This window comes from Nyctereutes procyonoides, unplaced genomic scaffold, assembly GCF_905146905.1.
Source record: "Nyctereutes procyonoides isolate TBG_1078 unplaced genomic scaffold, NYPRO_anot_genome, whole genome shotgun sequence".
In the NCBI taxonomy this organism is placed as follows: Eukaryota; Metazoa; Chordata; class Mammalia; order Carnivora; family Canidae; genus Nyctereutes; species Nyctereutes procyonoides.
The window spans coordinates 32,560,451-32,578,437 of record NW_026575051.1 but is presented as its reverse complement, the minus strand read 5'-3'; the positions used below and the strand labels follow the sequence as shown (position 1 = coordinate 32,578,437).

General features: G+C 33.3%; 1 protein-coding gene across 1 annotated transcript in view; it reads right to left on the bottom strand.

The window, feature by feature from the left end:
• Positions 1-17,987, bottom strand: part of COL19A1 (collagen type XIX alpha 1 chain) — a 303,786-nt gene that overhangs the window by 274,058 nt on the left and 11,741 nt on the right. Inside the window, exons 2-4 of the mRNA XM_055329613.1 lie at positions 15,902-16,028; positions 7,746-7,820; positions 6,850-6,949 (exon numbers count right to left, since the gene is read on the bottom strand). Coding sequence (XP_055185588.1) covers positions 6,850-6,949; positions 7,746-7,820; positions 15,902-15,992 — 266 coding nt within the window. The 5' untranslated portion in view covers positions 15,993-16,028. The remainder of the gene's footprint in view (positions 1-6,849; positions 6,950-7,745; positions 7,821-15,901; positions 16,029-17,987) is intronic.

Genomic DNA, 17,987 nt, shown 5'->3' with positions numbered 1-17,987 from the left:
TCGGTGCAAAACATCTGGCCAATTCAATCTTGTATTCAACCAACCAGATGTTCATTCTATATGGCACTACCATGTGTGTCCATCTGAACTGAAATTTTCACTGACCTTCCTTGTAATTGCTGCTAAATTACATGGATATAGCCATGGGGAGAGGAATTATTAAAGCCAATTATTTGAATATATTATTCAGCTTAAAATTATAAATATTTCACCTAACCTGGAATACATGTATTTTAGGACATACAAGTGTTAACTAAAATGAGGCAATAGACAAGGTATTCCAAGCTTATATGAGTCACATAAAATACTATAATCAGCTTTTGGCTACCTTGCTTATTTCCTGATCACCCTTCATGGTTAAGTTGAAGGAATTGAAATGATAATAAATTAATAGTTTATTAGCTAACACAATTATTCTTTCTTGATTGACATACATTTCAAAGTTTATCATTGAAATTAAAATTTTATCTCACTATCTGATTCTGTGTCTGAGAATGGGGATTAGACTATCCAATGCTATTTTATGAAACAGAATCTGGTAAATCTACAAAAAGCCTGTCAAGTCCTTATAAAGTTCTTAAGTACTAGCATTACAAAATATCATGCATTACTACAGTCAATTCTCTGGCCAATTTATAAATTTAAAATCATGCTTAAATTTAGGTTTATAGCCATTATAAAAGCAATACATTTGCAACCACCTAAGGTTAATAACTAATTAATCCTCATCGCATTTTTATGAGTCAAATAAGATTAACGATGACTTGAAGTATATGCCTTTATGCCTTCTTTCTTTTCTATACTCTGAAAACCTGCAGTGCACACTCCACAGATACATACTTACAATCCCCACCCAAGTAAAAGCTCTGCTATCTCTTATAAGGTTTGATTTATTGTATAAAAAGATGTGTGAAGAAAGAAGAAAAATCAAATATATAACATAACAGTAGTAGATTAATCAATGCCTATCAAATTGGTCCGAATAATTACCAAATACCTTAGTTTTTTTACTTTATGATAACATTTGCATTATTATGACTCCTAAGTCATATATTTAACTGGTGCCTCACTACTTTCAAGGTAACTGGCATAAGGAGATTTTAAGATAAGATAATTTCATGCAATTAGCCATAATAAAATAGGAAATAAGCCCCAAGGACATCCTGTATCACACTGTACCTATAGTCAATAATCATAATATATTGTACACTTAAAAATGTGTTAAGAGGATAGATCTCATGTTCTTTCTGAAATAAAATAAATGAAACAAAACAAAAATAAAATAAAGTAGATATAAATATTGTAGAATCTTTACACATATGATCAATTACTGATATGCTTTACCTTTCCCCAAGCACTAATGAATTACATGAAATCTGAAGGAGAAAAATCACAACTTATTTAAATTTAATAATATTAAATATTTCCAAAACTGATAAATGGAAATACTAAACTAATAATATTTCATATTATATTACATTTTAGTAGCCATTTCTATATAAAGCAATTTGTAAAAAAAAAAAAAAAAAAGAAAGAAAAAAAGCAATTTGTTATTGGAATGTATCAACATCCCTAAATTTTTTAGAAAAAAAATAACATCGATCCTTGTGATTGGTTCTTGTTATAGAAATATAAATATTTCCATGCAATCTGAAAATCTATACTCTTAAAATTCTGTTCTATCTAATATACATAATTTGGCTATATTGTAGGACTTAAAGAATTCAATAATTGTAAGCCTATAAGGCTTGGTTTTTTTTCCATCTTAAGAATATATGACTTAATAATTTACCTCATATTTTTGGTATAGGAAACTATAATTAAGGAAATACAGTGATGACACAAGAATTATGTCTAACAGTCAATCTCTTATAAACAGCTGAATAACTTTTTAATTAAGTCACTTTTCCTTACATGGCAAACTTATTATCCACAAAATGATGAGATGGCCTTATAAAAACCCAAGGGGTACATAAATAGTAATTCTCTATAGTTTAATAGAATTGTGAAGTAATCCTCCTAAAATTAGAAGCTTTAGTATCAGAGTTCTCAACATTGATTTGAGCCACAGAGTTTCACTGTTTCTGAGAACTTGGAGAGACCCCAAAGAAGAGCAATAAAATGAAAGATAGATTAGAAAGCCAACCCTTATGAGAGAAAGATTGAAAATCAGCCTTGTGTAGGATGCTAAAGGAAGTCGAGTTTTTATGAGAGAAGGTGTTGCACTGAGTCCCATGGCCAATGCTTGACGATAGAAGGCAACACATCTCAGTTTCTTCTTGGTCAAGCCATCATGTGTCTTTCCAGCAGGTTCCAGAAGGTAAGACTAGGCCCACATTCTTTTACCATTGTAATCCCAGAGCCTAGGAAAGTACTCAGTCCATAGTGAGCTCACCAAGTGATTATTGAATAAAAAGGGTGAGCTCTATACTACCCTGCATTCACTACAGTGATTTATTGAATGTTACCTCTTATTTACCCTTCAGCAGAACAGAAACATTTCAGGAACCCCAATACTTATATAGTAAGCTACAGCTTTTATTTGTAATTGCTACAAGACTTTAGTTGAAACAACAAACTTAATGACAAAATTTTTAAATGATAATGTCTAATGCTACTGAAGATACTGGATATTATACCGAATAGAAGGATAAAACAATGATAAAACATAATTAGAAGTATATATCAAGATGTCTAAAAATGAACTAGTAATTTCACTGTAAAAATCAATCCTATGGAAATAATTTTAAACGCAGAGAAAAACAACTTTCCTCGACGTTGTGGAGTTATTTATAACGATAAAAATCTGGAAGTAATGTAAAGCTCCATGTAGAAAAGACATGCACATAGGGTGAATCTTTCAGCACTAGTACAGACAATGATAGATCATGCTACAATATACAAAGCAGCTTTCCTTATATTTAGGATTATTTCCAAGGGAACTTTTAAGGTTCAGAGAACTTGAACAACTCTTAAAAAACACTACCCATCTTACAAATGTATAATTTGGCATTTTTCCTACTTGTGGAGGGTTATTATGTTTTTTAAAAACACAAAATGCAAGTGAAAATAGCTCCTCCTAGCTCTCTTTTTCCCATGTAAAGCTGTGAAACTAAATAGCCCTTACTTCCAGAAAGCAACCACCAATATAATGAAAGAGAGAGAGAGAGAGAGAGAGAGAGAGAGAGAGAGAGAGAGAGAGAAATAGAGAGATTCCTCCTCTTCACTGGAGATTTATTTATTTGTAACAAAAGCTAAGGGGACCCTATCTGTCAATTATGCTACTGTGTCTAGTTATACTATCCAAGCTCATAAAAGCTTATTAAAGTTAATCTCTGTTGATTATTTTTTTCACACATAGCTCATTTCTCCTCATTCTTAAGAACTATTTCAGTTGCAAAAGACACCAGCTCATAGGAATAATCCTAAATCAGAGAGACTACTGACTGGAAACACACATAAGCACTCCCATCTCCCCTCTTTCTGCTATTGGGTCACAGCATTCTAATCTGCTGAACCTAATATGGCCTCAGAATCCTTCTCAACACAGTACTTCAGAGAGCCACTAGCTATCAGTCATAGAACCTAAGAAATAAGGCTCTTTACCATCCTTGGATTCAATAATAAATCAGGAAATTGACTTTCCTGCTATATTTGAAATCAAATTATTTACCCATTGGCAAGTCAAAAAAGGGAGTATTGCCCCTTCAGAATCAACAGTACATGAGAATTCTACATTTAGTGGCTCTTCTAAAATATTCAACTACCAACACTTTTTATTTTGTTATTAGGGACATTTTTATTTAAAACATTTTTTAAAGAAGCAACTAAAGAAAGATTAAGAACTATATGATCCCAAGAAAATGAGGTGCTCCATAGTATGTGCATGTTTTGTGTATACTTTCTCTCAAAACTTCACCACTTTGCCTAATAATTGCCAAAACACAATTTAAAGATAATCAGAGTATGATCATCTGGGATATAGCTCTCAATATATATAGAAATAATGAACTATTTCTTTTGTACAACCAGGGATACTTGAAGATACCAGAAGCCAAGGAAATCTCCTCTAAAAGATAATTCCAAAAAACTAGGTAGCATGCTACCCAGAGTCCTTTTTTAAAGGATTTTATTCATTTATTTGAGAGGGAGAGAGAGAGAGAACAAGCACGAGCTGAAGGGAGAGGCAGAGGGAGAAGCAGACTCCCTGCTGAGTAGGGAGCCAGGTTCAGGCCTGGAGCCTGACCTTGAGCTCCATCCAGGAATCCCCTGGAATCATTACCTGAGCCCAAGGCAGATGCTTAACTGACTGAGCCACCCAGGAACCCTGACCACTTAGAATCTTTTAGCAAATATTTTCATTTGCTCTCCCAAGGAATACCGAAGAAATGAACAAATTTAAGGTAAAACCAAACATAAAGCCCCTTCGATGTTCCTAAAGCATGTGTCACCTTTAAGTGTACAATAATGTTATCTGAAGGGCCTCTGCAAGAGTAGCCCTTGAGATTCCCATGTTAAGTCAGGCTCAAGGCAAGGAGGATGCCCAAAAGTATCTGACCAATAGGCTCATTAAATTCTACCCTTATGAATCTCACCTGGAGGATGACAAAACTCTAAAAATAAGCTCAGGTACAGAAAGAATCCTCATTTTCCGTGTAAAATAGCATATGCCTTTCCCCATACTAATTCTGCAAGGCAGCTTATTTACAAACATAAATAGCTGCAACTTTACTCCAGTCTCACTGAAAAATCAAAATGGCATCATGCAAGAGAAGCACCCTAGCATACTTGGCTCAATAAGTGAAATGTAAATGGAGATGAGCCAAGCTACTTGACACTGGCTAGTCAGCTTAACCAGATACCCTCCAGTTTCCTGTAGTAGAGGTACCAGGTTCTGCCCTGCAGAGCCAGGGAATTTACTTACATTGAGAGCCCAGGGATCATGCAATGATTTAGAGCTAAAAGTCAGAAAATAAGTGGCAGGTCTTGGCTAATATCTATTATTACACATATTCAAAGGGGCAGCAAGATTGCCAATGTTACTACTTAAAATTAGTCAAATCTTCTCATGTTAAGTTCTAGTGAATTTTTAAAAGTTTTCCTACCAATCTTTTAGCCACCTGGACAGAATTACAGGGGTTTAGATTGTCAGGAAGAAGGCAGAGAGAAAATCCACCTTAATTTTTTGGGACAAATTTTATTACCTTTCTTAAATTCTTTAATTAATTTATCTCCTACTAGTTAAAAAACTAAATCTAAATCTCTGTATATATGATATAGATGAGATACATGTTGACTTTTCTTTTTTTAAAATATTTTATGTATTTATTCATGAGAGACACACAGAGAAAGAAGCAGAGACATAGGCAGAGATAGAAGAAGGCTCCCTGCAGAAAGCCTGATGCGGAACTTGATCCCAGGACCCAGGGATCACAACCTGAGCCAAAGCTGAGCTCACAACCTCAGCTCACAACCTGAGCTCAACCACTGAGCCACCAAGGTGCCCCTTTTCTTTTCCTTTTTCTTTTTTTTAAGACATAATGACTTTTCTTTGGGTATTCACATCCTTAAACACAGAACTGTTGTACCCTGAAGGTTCAATGCCTACATACAAAGCCACCTAAAAGCCGCCCCCAGCAGCACAAGTCTGTACCGTCCTATCTGCCGAAATTCCCCACCTCTTCCATCACCCATTCTATCCCCCAGTATCAGATTGCTTTCATAACACTCTTATTTCTTACCAATTAATGAGCAGTTTACTTTTAAGGAACCACACCATTAAACTAAAAGCACCTAAAGTATCACAAAATAGATTTAAAAGAAAATTTTCTCAAGGAAAAAGTGAGCTAAGGAACTAGGTTACACAGAGCATCTGAGGATAGGCAACAAGATGATTAATTACCTTTGCGAATTCAAATGTGAAGACTCTCAACAACCCTATCTGGTAACTTAAATATTAGGCTACTCATTAAGAAGTGAAAATATCCATATATGCTTTCACACAAAAACATCTGTGTTAGGTATTAAACCAAAGTTTTAATGCTTTTTCACTGCAGTATATTCATAAAACAGAGTTCATCTTGGACTCAAATATTAATATCAAGAATGTGTATGCTCTATCTGCTTTCCAGATGACTCAAGCTTTCTGAATATTTATATATCCATCTTCCAATTACATGTGGACCATATGGGGAAGTATTATTGCCCTGTAAAGTGGCTGATCAATTGTCCGTATTTAATGGCATGTGATACTTTCTTTTTTTTAAATCTCAGCTTATCAGTAGAAAACAAATAGTAAAGATAACAAAGGAAAGCTTTGGTAAATTAATTTTGAAATGAAATGTGTATCAAGACCATCTTATGCTGATATCATTATGTTATTATGCATTCTATACAATATAGAAGAGGAATACCTAAGGGCTATTTTCTTTTGTTTTAATATATTATGAAGCATACTAAATGCAGAAATGATTTCAATAAATATCAATCTTTTGTCTCTAAATCTACATTGTGTCTTATGTTTTAAAGTTCACATTTGAAATTCTTCCTTGGTTATATCTATTTTAAACATAATACTTCTTTAAAATGGATTTAATTACTATTAATTTCTATTACTTAATTACTATGTAAAGATTATGCCTGTATCTTTGGTGAATGGCATTTATACCCTAGAATAAGATCAGGTTGCAAAGATGATTAATAACAATGAATATATAAACAGCTCACTTACCGCAGCATTCAAGTAAGTATGACACCATTGAGAAAATTATCCTTTAAACAAATTTTGGAGCTTCCTTAGAAAAGGGTTTGTGTAGCATTATTAAAATGTAAAGAAAAATTATTACTTACATGGTATCTCTAATAAGAAATGCACTTCCCAGTTTGAAACAGGTTTTATCACCTTCACAAAATGCACGTCTCAGAGAAAAGCTCTCTCCTAGGTCAAAACCTATAAAATGTGATAAATGATGTAATCCAGTAGTTTTTGTTAAATTACAAAACTCACAGAGATATTGATATCTTTAAATGGGACTTTTTTGGTTTTCCTTATCTTAGACTGGTTTATTTCAAATAAAATCCTGTTGTTTGGGATCAGCAAAATTTCTTGATTTAATTTTTCTTCTTTTAGGATGTATACAGGAGGACGAAATAAATTTTGAAAGACTCAAATTTTAATTTTATTTGACCTAGGAATTATCCTAAGAAAATAATTAGGGCAGTTTGTTGTAGCATTTCTGATATCTAAAGACAGAAAGTTAGTTAAGTAAAAAATATTACAGCAATTCAACAGAAATTTAAGTAGTCTTGTTTTTTAAAAAAATCATACCTTAGAGGAATATATGTTGATGTACGAAAATGCTTTGATTTGAAATTCAATATACATATTATGATTATATGTGTGTTGGGAGGAGACAAAGACAGAGAAAGAAAGATAGGAATATTACACCAAAAATGGGAATTATGGCTGTCTTTAGGTAGTAAGATCTTTCTCATAAATTTTCTTTTCCTCTTTCAAAGTTTCTACAATGGATACAACTTTTATAATTTTTTTCTCCAAGAGGCTGAGTTGTCCTTAGTTAATATAGTACTCTGCTCTTAACACATTTTCTACATCATTTATCTTATTTAATTTCTCATATTGATGTTATCTTAAATTACAATGTCAAAGCATCGCTTGTGATATAATACACATACGGTAAAAACTTCAAACAAAACGCTTCTTTCCAAAGGATTATGATGCTTACCTGAAACTTCAAGTTTAGCTCTGTTGTCCTGTGAAAACTGATGTCCCTCTGTTCTCAGTACAGGACACTGTTTTTCTATTTAAAAAAAAATGAAGGTGTACACTGAATGTTTTAATCAATTCAAATAACTTTGAATCAGACAATACAATTAGAAACTTAAAATGAAAATAATAAACCATTTCACTAAATTTCTATAGATTGAGAATAAGATTACTCACCTCACAGTATGTTTGTGAGGATTACGTATGCCTGGTACAGAGTTAATGCTTGTGTAATCTATTATTATTATTATTATTATTATTATTATTATTACTACTACTACTACTACTATTCTAACTTTCTAATTGCTATACATTTTTTTACATTATGAAATTATCTAGCTTTAACATCATTACATTTTCACATTCAAAATATATTCTAATATTAAAACAAACTGCTACTATTTTTGAAAAAAAAAATTTTGATTCAGGTTTTCTTGCCAGGTGATACTGAACTTTAAATCAGAAGGGAGCTGTTATGGACTGAATGTCTCCCTCCAAATTCATATGTTGAAGCTTTGATCCCCAATGTAATGGTATTTGGAGGTAGGGACTTTGGACAGTAATTCGATTTGGATGAGGACATACAAGTAGAACCCTCATGATGGAATTCTGTCCGTATAAGGAGCTCCTCCTCTCTTTACCATATAAGAAAACCAGGAAGAGGTCCCACAGCAGAACCTGGATGCTGGAACCCTGATCTCAAGCTTCCCAGCCTCTAGAACTGTGTGAAATAAAATTATGTTAAGCCATCCAGCCTATGGTATTCTTAGAACAGCCTGAATTGACTAAAGCAGCAATATACATGAATGTTATCACAATAAAATTAAAAAGCAAAGATATCTGCCTTAAAGAAGTGGCCTATAATTTAAAAAATTGGATTAAATCATTAAAAAAGTATTAGTTATGTGCTAGGGCACCTAATGATACTTAAAAAAATAAAAGATAAAAGTAGTCTCCACTCAACAATGAATGTACATATTCAACACTACCACAACATCTTAATACAGTAATGTACATTCATGCATTAACTTTTAGTTATCTGAGATATGTTTAAATCAAATTCAAGCTAGATTCTGAGAAAGTAATAGTCAGTTTAGACAAAAATGTAGCCAAATTTTAGAATATGCCAAGGAACTGTATAACTGGACAGATATTCTTAAAATAATCAATTAACTATTTTGGCATCACACAAGAATGATCTTCATTTTTCAGGTCTAAATTCATGTTTGGATTGAATGACCTAAAAGTTTTAAATACAAAGGGGACAAAACTGCTTAAAACTCAGTCAATCTCTTGCTCAATGGGAAGTAGAAAGTACTGATTCCCAAATTAAACTGCTCAGCAAATCAGTCCTTCATTTAACAAATGTATCATGAACTTCAGGGGTGTTGACGGGGTATCACATCTAAATATATTTAACTAGAAGAATAAATCAGATTCTAAATAGCGCTATCACTTAATCAGATTTAAAGGTTGTAATACCCATACGTGAAATTATAGTACTGAATAATTTTAGAGATTACTTAGCTACTTTGGAAATTCCTCTCTCAGAGATCTTAACATGACTACAGGTCTGAAATGATGAGTAAAATTGGATATTTTGTAAACATTATCAATTTTTAAATCTAAATTTATAGTCATTTTGATAAAAGCCACGCATATCATCAAGATCTCTGTACTGAAAACCAGAGAACATTGCCAAGGGAGACTGAATTCCTAAAATAATTGAAGCAATAAACTAAGTATTTACACTGGAAGACTCAATATTGTTACGATGTCAATTCTCAATTTTATCTCTAGATTCAGTACAGTTCCAATTTAAATCCCGATGGTGTGCGTGGGTGTGTGTGTGTGCATGTGTGTGTGTGTGTGTGTGTGTGTGAGAGAGAGAGAGAGAGAGAGACTCACAAGCTGATTTTCAAATTTATATAGAATTCCAAAAAAACAAAGTAGTTAAGGCAAAAATGAAGAAAAAGCTGGAGAACTTATACCATTAGATAACAGAAATTTTTATAATGTGGTTGTGGTACTGGTGCACATATAGAAGAGGTCAATGAAACAGAGTCCAAAAACAGATCTTCATCTTGACCACAAAGGAGCCACTGTAATTCAGTGGGGAAAGGATAGTCTTTCCAGTAAATGTTTCTGGGTGAACTGGATCTCCACATAGGAAAACACTGAACCTTGACTCTTACCTCACAACATACAGAGAAATAAATTAGAGATGACATTAGACCTAACATGAAAGGTAAAACAATAAAGCACTACAGAAAAACAGAAGATCATCATGAACTCCAGGAAGCAAAAATTTCTTAAAGGGACACAGAAAGCACTTATTATAAAAGACTGATACATTGGACTTCATTAAAATTAAATACTTATAAATCAAAGGACCACATTAAAAGAGTGAAAAGGAGCCAAAGACTATCTCAATACATACATCCGATAATGTATCATATATCAGAATACACAACGCTCACAAGTCAGTAAGAAAGAGACTGAAAATTCTATTTTGAACAGGCACAAAAAGTTTAAGCATTTCATAAAAGTGCAGATCCAAAGTGCCAACCATCATGTGAAAAAGTGTTCAACATCACTAGTAGTCAAGGGAATGCAGATGAACAATGAGATACTGCTAAATGACTAAAACTTCAGAAACTGACAGCACCAACTTTTGATGAGAATGTGGAACAAAAGAATTCTCCCACATTACTTGTAGGAGTGGAAATCAGTGCAACCACTTTAGAAAACTGACAGGGTTTACTAAAGCTAAATATACATGAACTCTCTGACTTGGAGATTCCAAGGAAATGCCCATTTAATGCTTTAATGAGCATTAAAAATGAGTGTACCCTTTCAGAAGAGAATATACATTGTAACATTACTCATAACAGTATACAACTGAAAATAATCCAAATGTTCATTGACAAGCGAATAAGTGAATAAATTGTGGTATATACAATGAAAAATTGTACAGCAATAAAAAAGAATAAACTTCTGACACATGCAACAACCTGGGTGAATCTCACAGATGCATTATTAGGTGGAAAGAATACCATTCTCAAAAGAATACACGTTAATAATCTCATTTATTTGAGGTTCAAAAAACTATACAACTAATTTACGTCACAGTATAGGTTACAGTATAAGTTACCTTGGTGGGATGTCAACTGAAAGTAGATACAGGAAAGCCTTGTGGGGTTCTGGAAATGTTCTATAACCTGATCTGAGTAGTAGCTACACAAATGTATAAATGTGTATGTAAAAATTCATTAGACTGAGCATCTAAGATTTATTGAGCCTTAGTGGGTATAGTGCTTCATTAACATGAAGGAAACAGAATCCTGTAAGAAAATAAGCTAACAATGATTCTTCCAAAACAACTGAAATTCTGATTGAACTTTTATAATGACTTTGAATATGGCAGTTATAAATGAGGTTAACTTTAAATTCTCTACAATGTAGGTAGGACAAGCCCAACAGGCGATTGACAAAACAAATCTCAAGACAGCAAAAAGGGAGTTCCTACTATGATGCTTTCATCATGAAAGGTATCCTGGCCTACCACCAAGTTGAAAACAGTACATGTCTTATTTAAATTCTTCCAAAGGCTTAATGAATATATGATGATGTCAAAGTAATAAACCTATCACTTTGACATGAACAGAATTCAACATTTCCAGCAATATTCATGAAAGTAATTCTCCACTAAAGTCTTTAGTTTATGAAAATCAAATATAGCTTCGTATATATAGAACATGTGCTTTACTGTAAAAATCTGAACAAAACAAAGGAAAACTAAACATTAATTGTTTGGGGATAAGATTCAAGATACAATAGCAATATGAATACATAAGTCTTAGGGATCCACTGCATACAAATGGCAAGGCAATAGACAAGGCTATCACAAGTTGGATGTGTTAACTTCTATGAGTATTGACACATAGAGTTTAATATAAACTAAAGCACACTTTTTGAGTAAATGTGTGTATATCTTGAAGAACTACTGACAAGATCCAAATATCTTATCAGGTAGACCAGAGGAGAATCACTGCAGCAGTGACACTTCCAAGACTCTCTGGAATGTTTCAAAAGTAATTACTAAATTTCACCACAAAAGAGATACTACTTGGGAACCCTTAATTGACAGATCTTTTGAAAACCAAATGCAAAGGTTTCTGACAATTCCTGCTAAGATGTTGTTGGTGATTGTCAGACCCACTTTCCATCTGATTTGCCTTGAAGGACCTGGGTAGCTCACCTGGTTAGAAGGTTCCTGAAAGGAGGGAAGCTGGGTTTGATTTGGGTAGATTATGGGCATGGGGGCCAACACAGGACTCGAACCCATGACTGGGAGATCAAGACCTGAGATGAGACCAAGAGTCAGAGGCTTAACCAACTGAGCCACCCAGATACCCCTATCACTCTTCTTTTCTAACGTGCATTAAGAAAAATACTTTTCTTTACTCTGAGTGACAAAACTCATAACGCAGCATTTGCCTCAGGATCATCAGACCAAAATACAACAAAAATAATATGCAAAAGTGACCAAACAAGAAAAAAAAAAAAGAAATGAGAACACAGTTATTTGAATAGAAAAGTCACAAAAGGTCACACAATCTTCACAGCTTCTTGTGTGTTTTTGTTGTTGTTGTTGTTTTAATACAAAGCTGTTCCTCCAAAGAATACCTGGTTAGGAGTTGTAATTTTTATTGAATACTTGTGAAACTTTCCTTCATTTTAAAAATTTAGGAGTTGCAAAGTATATTTGTCAGTTCCATGGTACCATATTGAACATGAGGAAGTCCTAAAAACACAAAATAAAATTCTCTATATGATAGCATACTTTCTACTCTGAGTTTAAGAGTTTCATGTGTGTCAATTAATTAAAGCCAAATTTCAGAGTAACAGTTTTTCCTTGTGATTGATGGAAAACTGATGTTAAAAGCTTTCTGCATACGGTCTAGGGCCTAAGTTTATAATCAATTCCATCTAGACAGTTAACCCAAAGTTTTACCACAAGAAAAAGAAATGGCATCCTATCATCTGTCTATGGTCTGTTTCTTTGTTTTGTTTTGTTGGTTTTTTTCTAGAGTGGGGGAGGAGAGGAACAGAGAGGGAGAGGGAGAGCATCTCAAGCAGGCTCCAGATAGAGCCCTGCATAGAGCCCAATGAGGGGCTCTGTCTCACAACCCTAAGATCATGACCTGAGCTGAAATCAAAGACTGAGGGATCCCTAGGTGGCGCAGCGGTTTGGCGCCTGCCTTTGGCGCATGGCGTGATCCTGGAGACTTGGGATCGAATCCCACATCAGGCTCCCGGTGCATGGAGCCTGTTTCTCCCTCTGCCTATGTCTCTGCCTGCCTCTCTCTCTCTCTCTCTCTCTCTCTCTCTCTCTCTCTATCATAAATAAATACAAATTAAAAAAAAAAAAAAAAGGCTGAGAGTTTACCCTACTCAGCTACCAACGTGCCCCAGGCTGGGATTTGCTACTTTTCCTTACTCTGATTTTCTGTTTTTACTACTTTTGATGGGAACTCAGTACTTTGGCCTTAGATCAGATTTAACAAAGTAAAACAAAAAGAGGAACTATTAATTATTCAATACATAAACTTCTATCACAGTGGAAAGTTTTAAGAAACTGATTAAAACAGGTTTTAAGGTCTGTACAATGTATATTTTTAATAGGATTCTCTTCCCCACCTTCTTTGACAACTGAGCTGATACTGCCACATTCAAATTGTTTATTTGCAACATGAAAATATATAAATATGCCTTAACTCATAATCTCAATAGAATAGTAACACTGATAAAAGAATAAGAAATAACTGAATTCTGAATAGCTTCAAGATTTTAAAATTCAAGTTGTATTGAATCTTTCCATATTACTTTGGAATTCTATCCCAACTAGAACAATATCCCAAGTATCATTAAGCAGACCATAAGGTTAAAATAAAGCAATTAGAAGACTCAATCTGTCCTTCGTGTATTTAGGTTTAACAGTAGACTGCTGACAACTTCACAGACTCCAGAGTTGAAACCCTAGCCTCTCCCTCAGATTTGTTATATCTTATTTTTAGATGTAATCACTTCCCTCCGGTAAATGGTTAGTGACCACACGCACAGGTCTACACATGAGGAAACTAAAAAGGGAACCTTACAGTGTGAATCAGAGACACAAGACATAAGGAGAGCCCCTGTCCGACCATGCCCAGCATGTCATTCTTCAATAATCCTTATGACAGTGCTGTGCTGACATTTTCAATCAATACCTGAAATGAAGCAATTTTCATGGCACGTTTGGACGTGTTGCTTCAAGAACCATTTCTCTCAAACAGCCTGATAAAAATCAACTCTTCATTTTTGTCTGTATTAATTTTCCTCGGTACTTCATGTTATGTGAATCGTGTTAGAGTTCAGATTAATTTTGAAGTCACACTTCTTAGGAAAATCTTCCAGAAAGATCAATTTAGTAAAATTAATTGGACCAGATTATATACATCTCAGATTATATTCATTTCGATATAGAGCGAAATACACTTATCATAGATCCTTCAAATTATTAAGAACATTTATTATGCACTAGAATGTCTCTAAAAACCGGTCCTACTTAACCAGATTCATTTTCCTTTCTAACCAAAGAAGTCCTATCCCCTGCGTCTAAGTTGCAAATCATATTACCTACTAGTGTTCTTAACAGAAGACATAAAGAAATTAAGAGTAGCAACATTATCAGAATGAACTCCCCCTGCCCTATGGACTTCCTTTTGTCATGAGTCACTTATGATTTATGTCTCACTGAAGAAAGTGTTTTCCCCCCAAAAAATATAACAGCCTCAGGATATCTTTGATAGAGTGGTAGACTACTCAAACTTTCATGTGGATTATTAGGAAATGCACCTCCTTCCAAATTAACATAAAATCATAAAAGCTTATATAACACTGAGAGACCAAGATTTATTATTATTATTATTATTATATTATATCTTTATAAGAATAATTTTGTGTGTGCTTTGAACTCAAAAGTCTCTACCAGAGTGTGTTTATACCTGTTTAACAAAACTTCTTAAAGATATATTCAAAAGAATAAGTACAAAAGGACTCACAGTTTTAGAATACATCACCATGTATGACCAACATCAGAATACATCTTATGTGCTCCTTTGCATAGGAGTTGAAATCACTCTTTGCTTAGGAAATGGCTTCTCCAATGTGTCTAGTTTGACTTAGAAGTATATCCAGATCAGTAATTTACACATACTCAAAGTTCAAGAAAAGTTTTCCAAACTAGCCACATAATCATTTTTTTTAAGATTTTATTTATTAAAAAAAAAAGATTTTATTTATTTATTCATGAGAGACACAGAGAGAAGCAGAGACAGGCAGAGGGAGAAGCAGGCTCCTTGGAGGGAGCCTCAGGCGGGACTCCATCCCTGAACTAGGATCACGCCCTGAGCCAAAGGCAGACGTTCAACCACTGAGCCACCCCCACCACATAATCATTTTTAAAAATCAGAGGTGACAGTAAATGTTTCAAAGTGCCTTGCAGCGCTTTGGAAACATTTGTGAAATTGATATTTGTGAATTTGACAACTGCAAATAAATATTATCTACTAAGTGCAATAAGTGCTCTAACGACTGTTAATCTTTTGTTCCTCTGAAATACTATAAAACTCATGTAATTAAACTATGTTTCCTTTTATATCTCCTATTCTGTTTATTGTTCTTCCTAATTAAGAGTAGGTATGTTCCTGGTTAATCCTAATTAGTGACAAATTTATGTACTTCTAATTTGAATACCTTATAATAAAGGGAAAAAGGAGAAAAATACACACAGAGAGACATGCACATGTTTATATTTGTAATCATCAATGAGAGGAAAGAAAGGTTATGTAGACAAATACAATATACATATGGGAAAATGAGATAGTTTTAGAAAGTCTAAATGTGCAACATTAAAGGTCAATGGGAAAAACAATGAATTATTTTTTTGTATTTGTAGATTTAACCTATGGCCTCCTCAACCCCAACAATTTATTTTTAATGACTTTTAAAAATAACTTAAATACTATAAATAACATTTAGTGACTGGACAAAAAGAGGTGGCCTAGATACCTGACTTGTCCCGGACCGTCACGGAAGTAGAAGCAGGAAGTAGAAGCACTGCCACCCAGAGCCAAAGTTTCCAAGAGCCAGCGTGCCTCATTGTGCCTCGAAACCATGTGAACAAGTGGCCACAGACCTGCAACAAAACAAAATATTGGAACGGAGTTTATTATATATGGTTCTTCTCATCATTATCTCTAGAAGATCCTCATCACCTAAGAGAACACAAAAGATTTTACAATATAAATAATTATATAATGGGATATATGATTATTTAGGTAATTATACATAATATATCAATATATACCTTAATGAGTATGAAGAGGCTCCAAAAATATTTTCAGATTAGTTCCTAATTATCAATGTCCACAAAGTCTCTTATAACTTAAATTTGCTCTTCTTTACATATGTTTTTTAAAGTTTAAATGATTTGTGTGTATTTATTTATTTATTTATTTATTTATTTATTTATTTATATATAAAAAGGATATTTTAAATCCTGGTAAAACACAAAATAAAATCTATAATCTTTTTAAGTGGTATTAAATATCTTCATATTATTGTATAATCATCACAACCATCCATAACTTCTCATCTTGCAAAACTGAGACTCTATAACTATTGAAAACTAAATTCCCATTTCTCCTTCCCGCAACCCTTGGCAACCACCACTTAACTTTCTGGCTCTATAAATTTCACTACTCTAGGTGCCTCATATGAGTAGAATCAAGCAGTATTTATCCTTTTGGGACTTTAGTTCACTTAGCACAATGTCCTTAAGTTTCATCCATGTGGCAGCACATGTCAGAATTTCCTTCCTTTTTAAAGCTGAATAATATTGCATTGTATGTATATACTATGTTTTGTCTATCATTCATCCTTTGATGGACACTTGGGTTGCTCCCATCTTTGACTATTGTGAATAATGCGGTTATGAACATGAATGTACAAATATCTGTTCAAGTCCCTGCTTTTAATTCTTTTGGGTACATACCAGAAATGGCATTGCTGGATCATATGATAATTCTATTTTGAATTTTCTGAGGAACCAACATAATGTTTGCCATAGCAGCTGCACCATTTTATATTCCTACCAACTATGCATAATGGTTCCAAATTCTTCACATCCTCATCAACATTATTATTAGTAGTAGTAGGATTTTTAATAGCAACCAATGTGTGAGATGGTATCTCATTGTGTTTTTGATTTTCATTTCCCTAAGGATTAGCGATATTGAATATCTTTTCATATGCTTATTATCCATTTGAGTATCTTCTTTGGAGAATGGTCTATTTAACTCCTTTCTCCATTTTTAAATCTTGTTTTCTGTTGTTAAATTGTAGGAGTTCTTTATATATTCTGTATATTAGCCCCTTTTCAGATATATTATTTGCAAATACTTTCTTCTATATTGTGAGTTACGTCTTTATTCTGTTAATTGTGTCCTTTGCTGCAAAGAAATTTTTTTTATTTTTACATAGTCCAATTTACCTATTTTTTTGCATCTGTTCTTTTGGTGTCATATACAATGATTTATATTTTTAAAATATAATCCTATTATTCACAATTCTGTTTTCTCCTCTGAATATTAGTGTTACATATTTTGTCTTAAGTTTTCTATAAACTTAATTATGTTGTTACTGAGTTAAATAATCACTGCTACTGAAGTAATTACTAGACATGTGAAAAGAAATCTTTCTACCTGTTTAGGAGAAAATGGATATATGCCATGCCTACCTACCTGAGCCTACCACTGGTATCATGTTTAACATTGATGTGTTACTCTCCATAATCATTTGTCTTTATAAATATAGACTACTACTTTATAGGTATTACAATAAAAGATTTAATATACAGAATCTCTATAATGGAAAACTTAAATATTACTTAAATTAATTTTTATAGTGAAATAACTAACAAGGGAATAAATTGCAAGTAAAAATATAACAGCTCCTTCAGTGTATTTAACAATTGCAGTATTATTAGAATAGCTATTCTAAGACTTCTAAATATGCAAATAATATTGAATCATTTATTTGCTATCATTCAAAGTTTATTCAAGAGTCAAATATAAAAGAATCCATCATACCAATG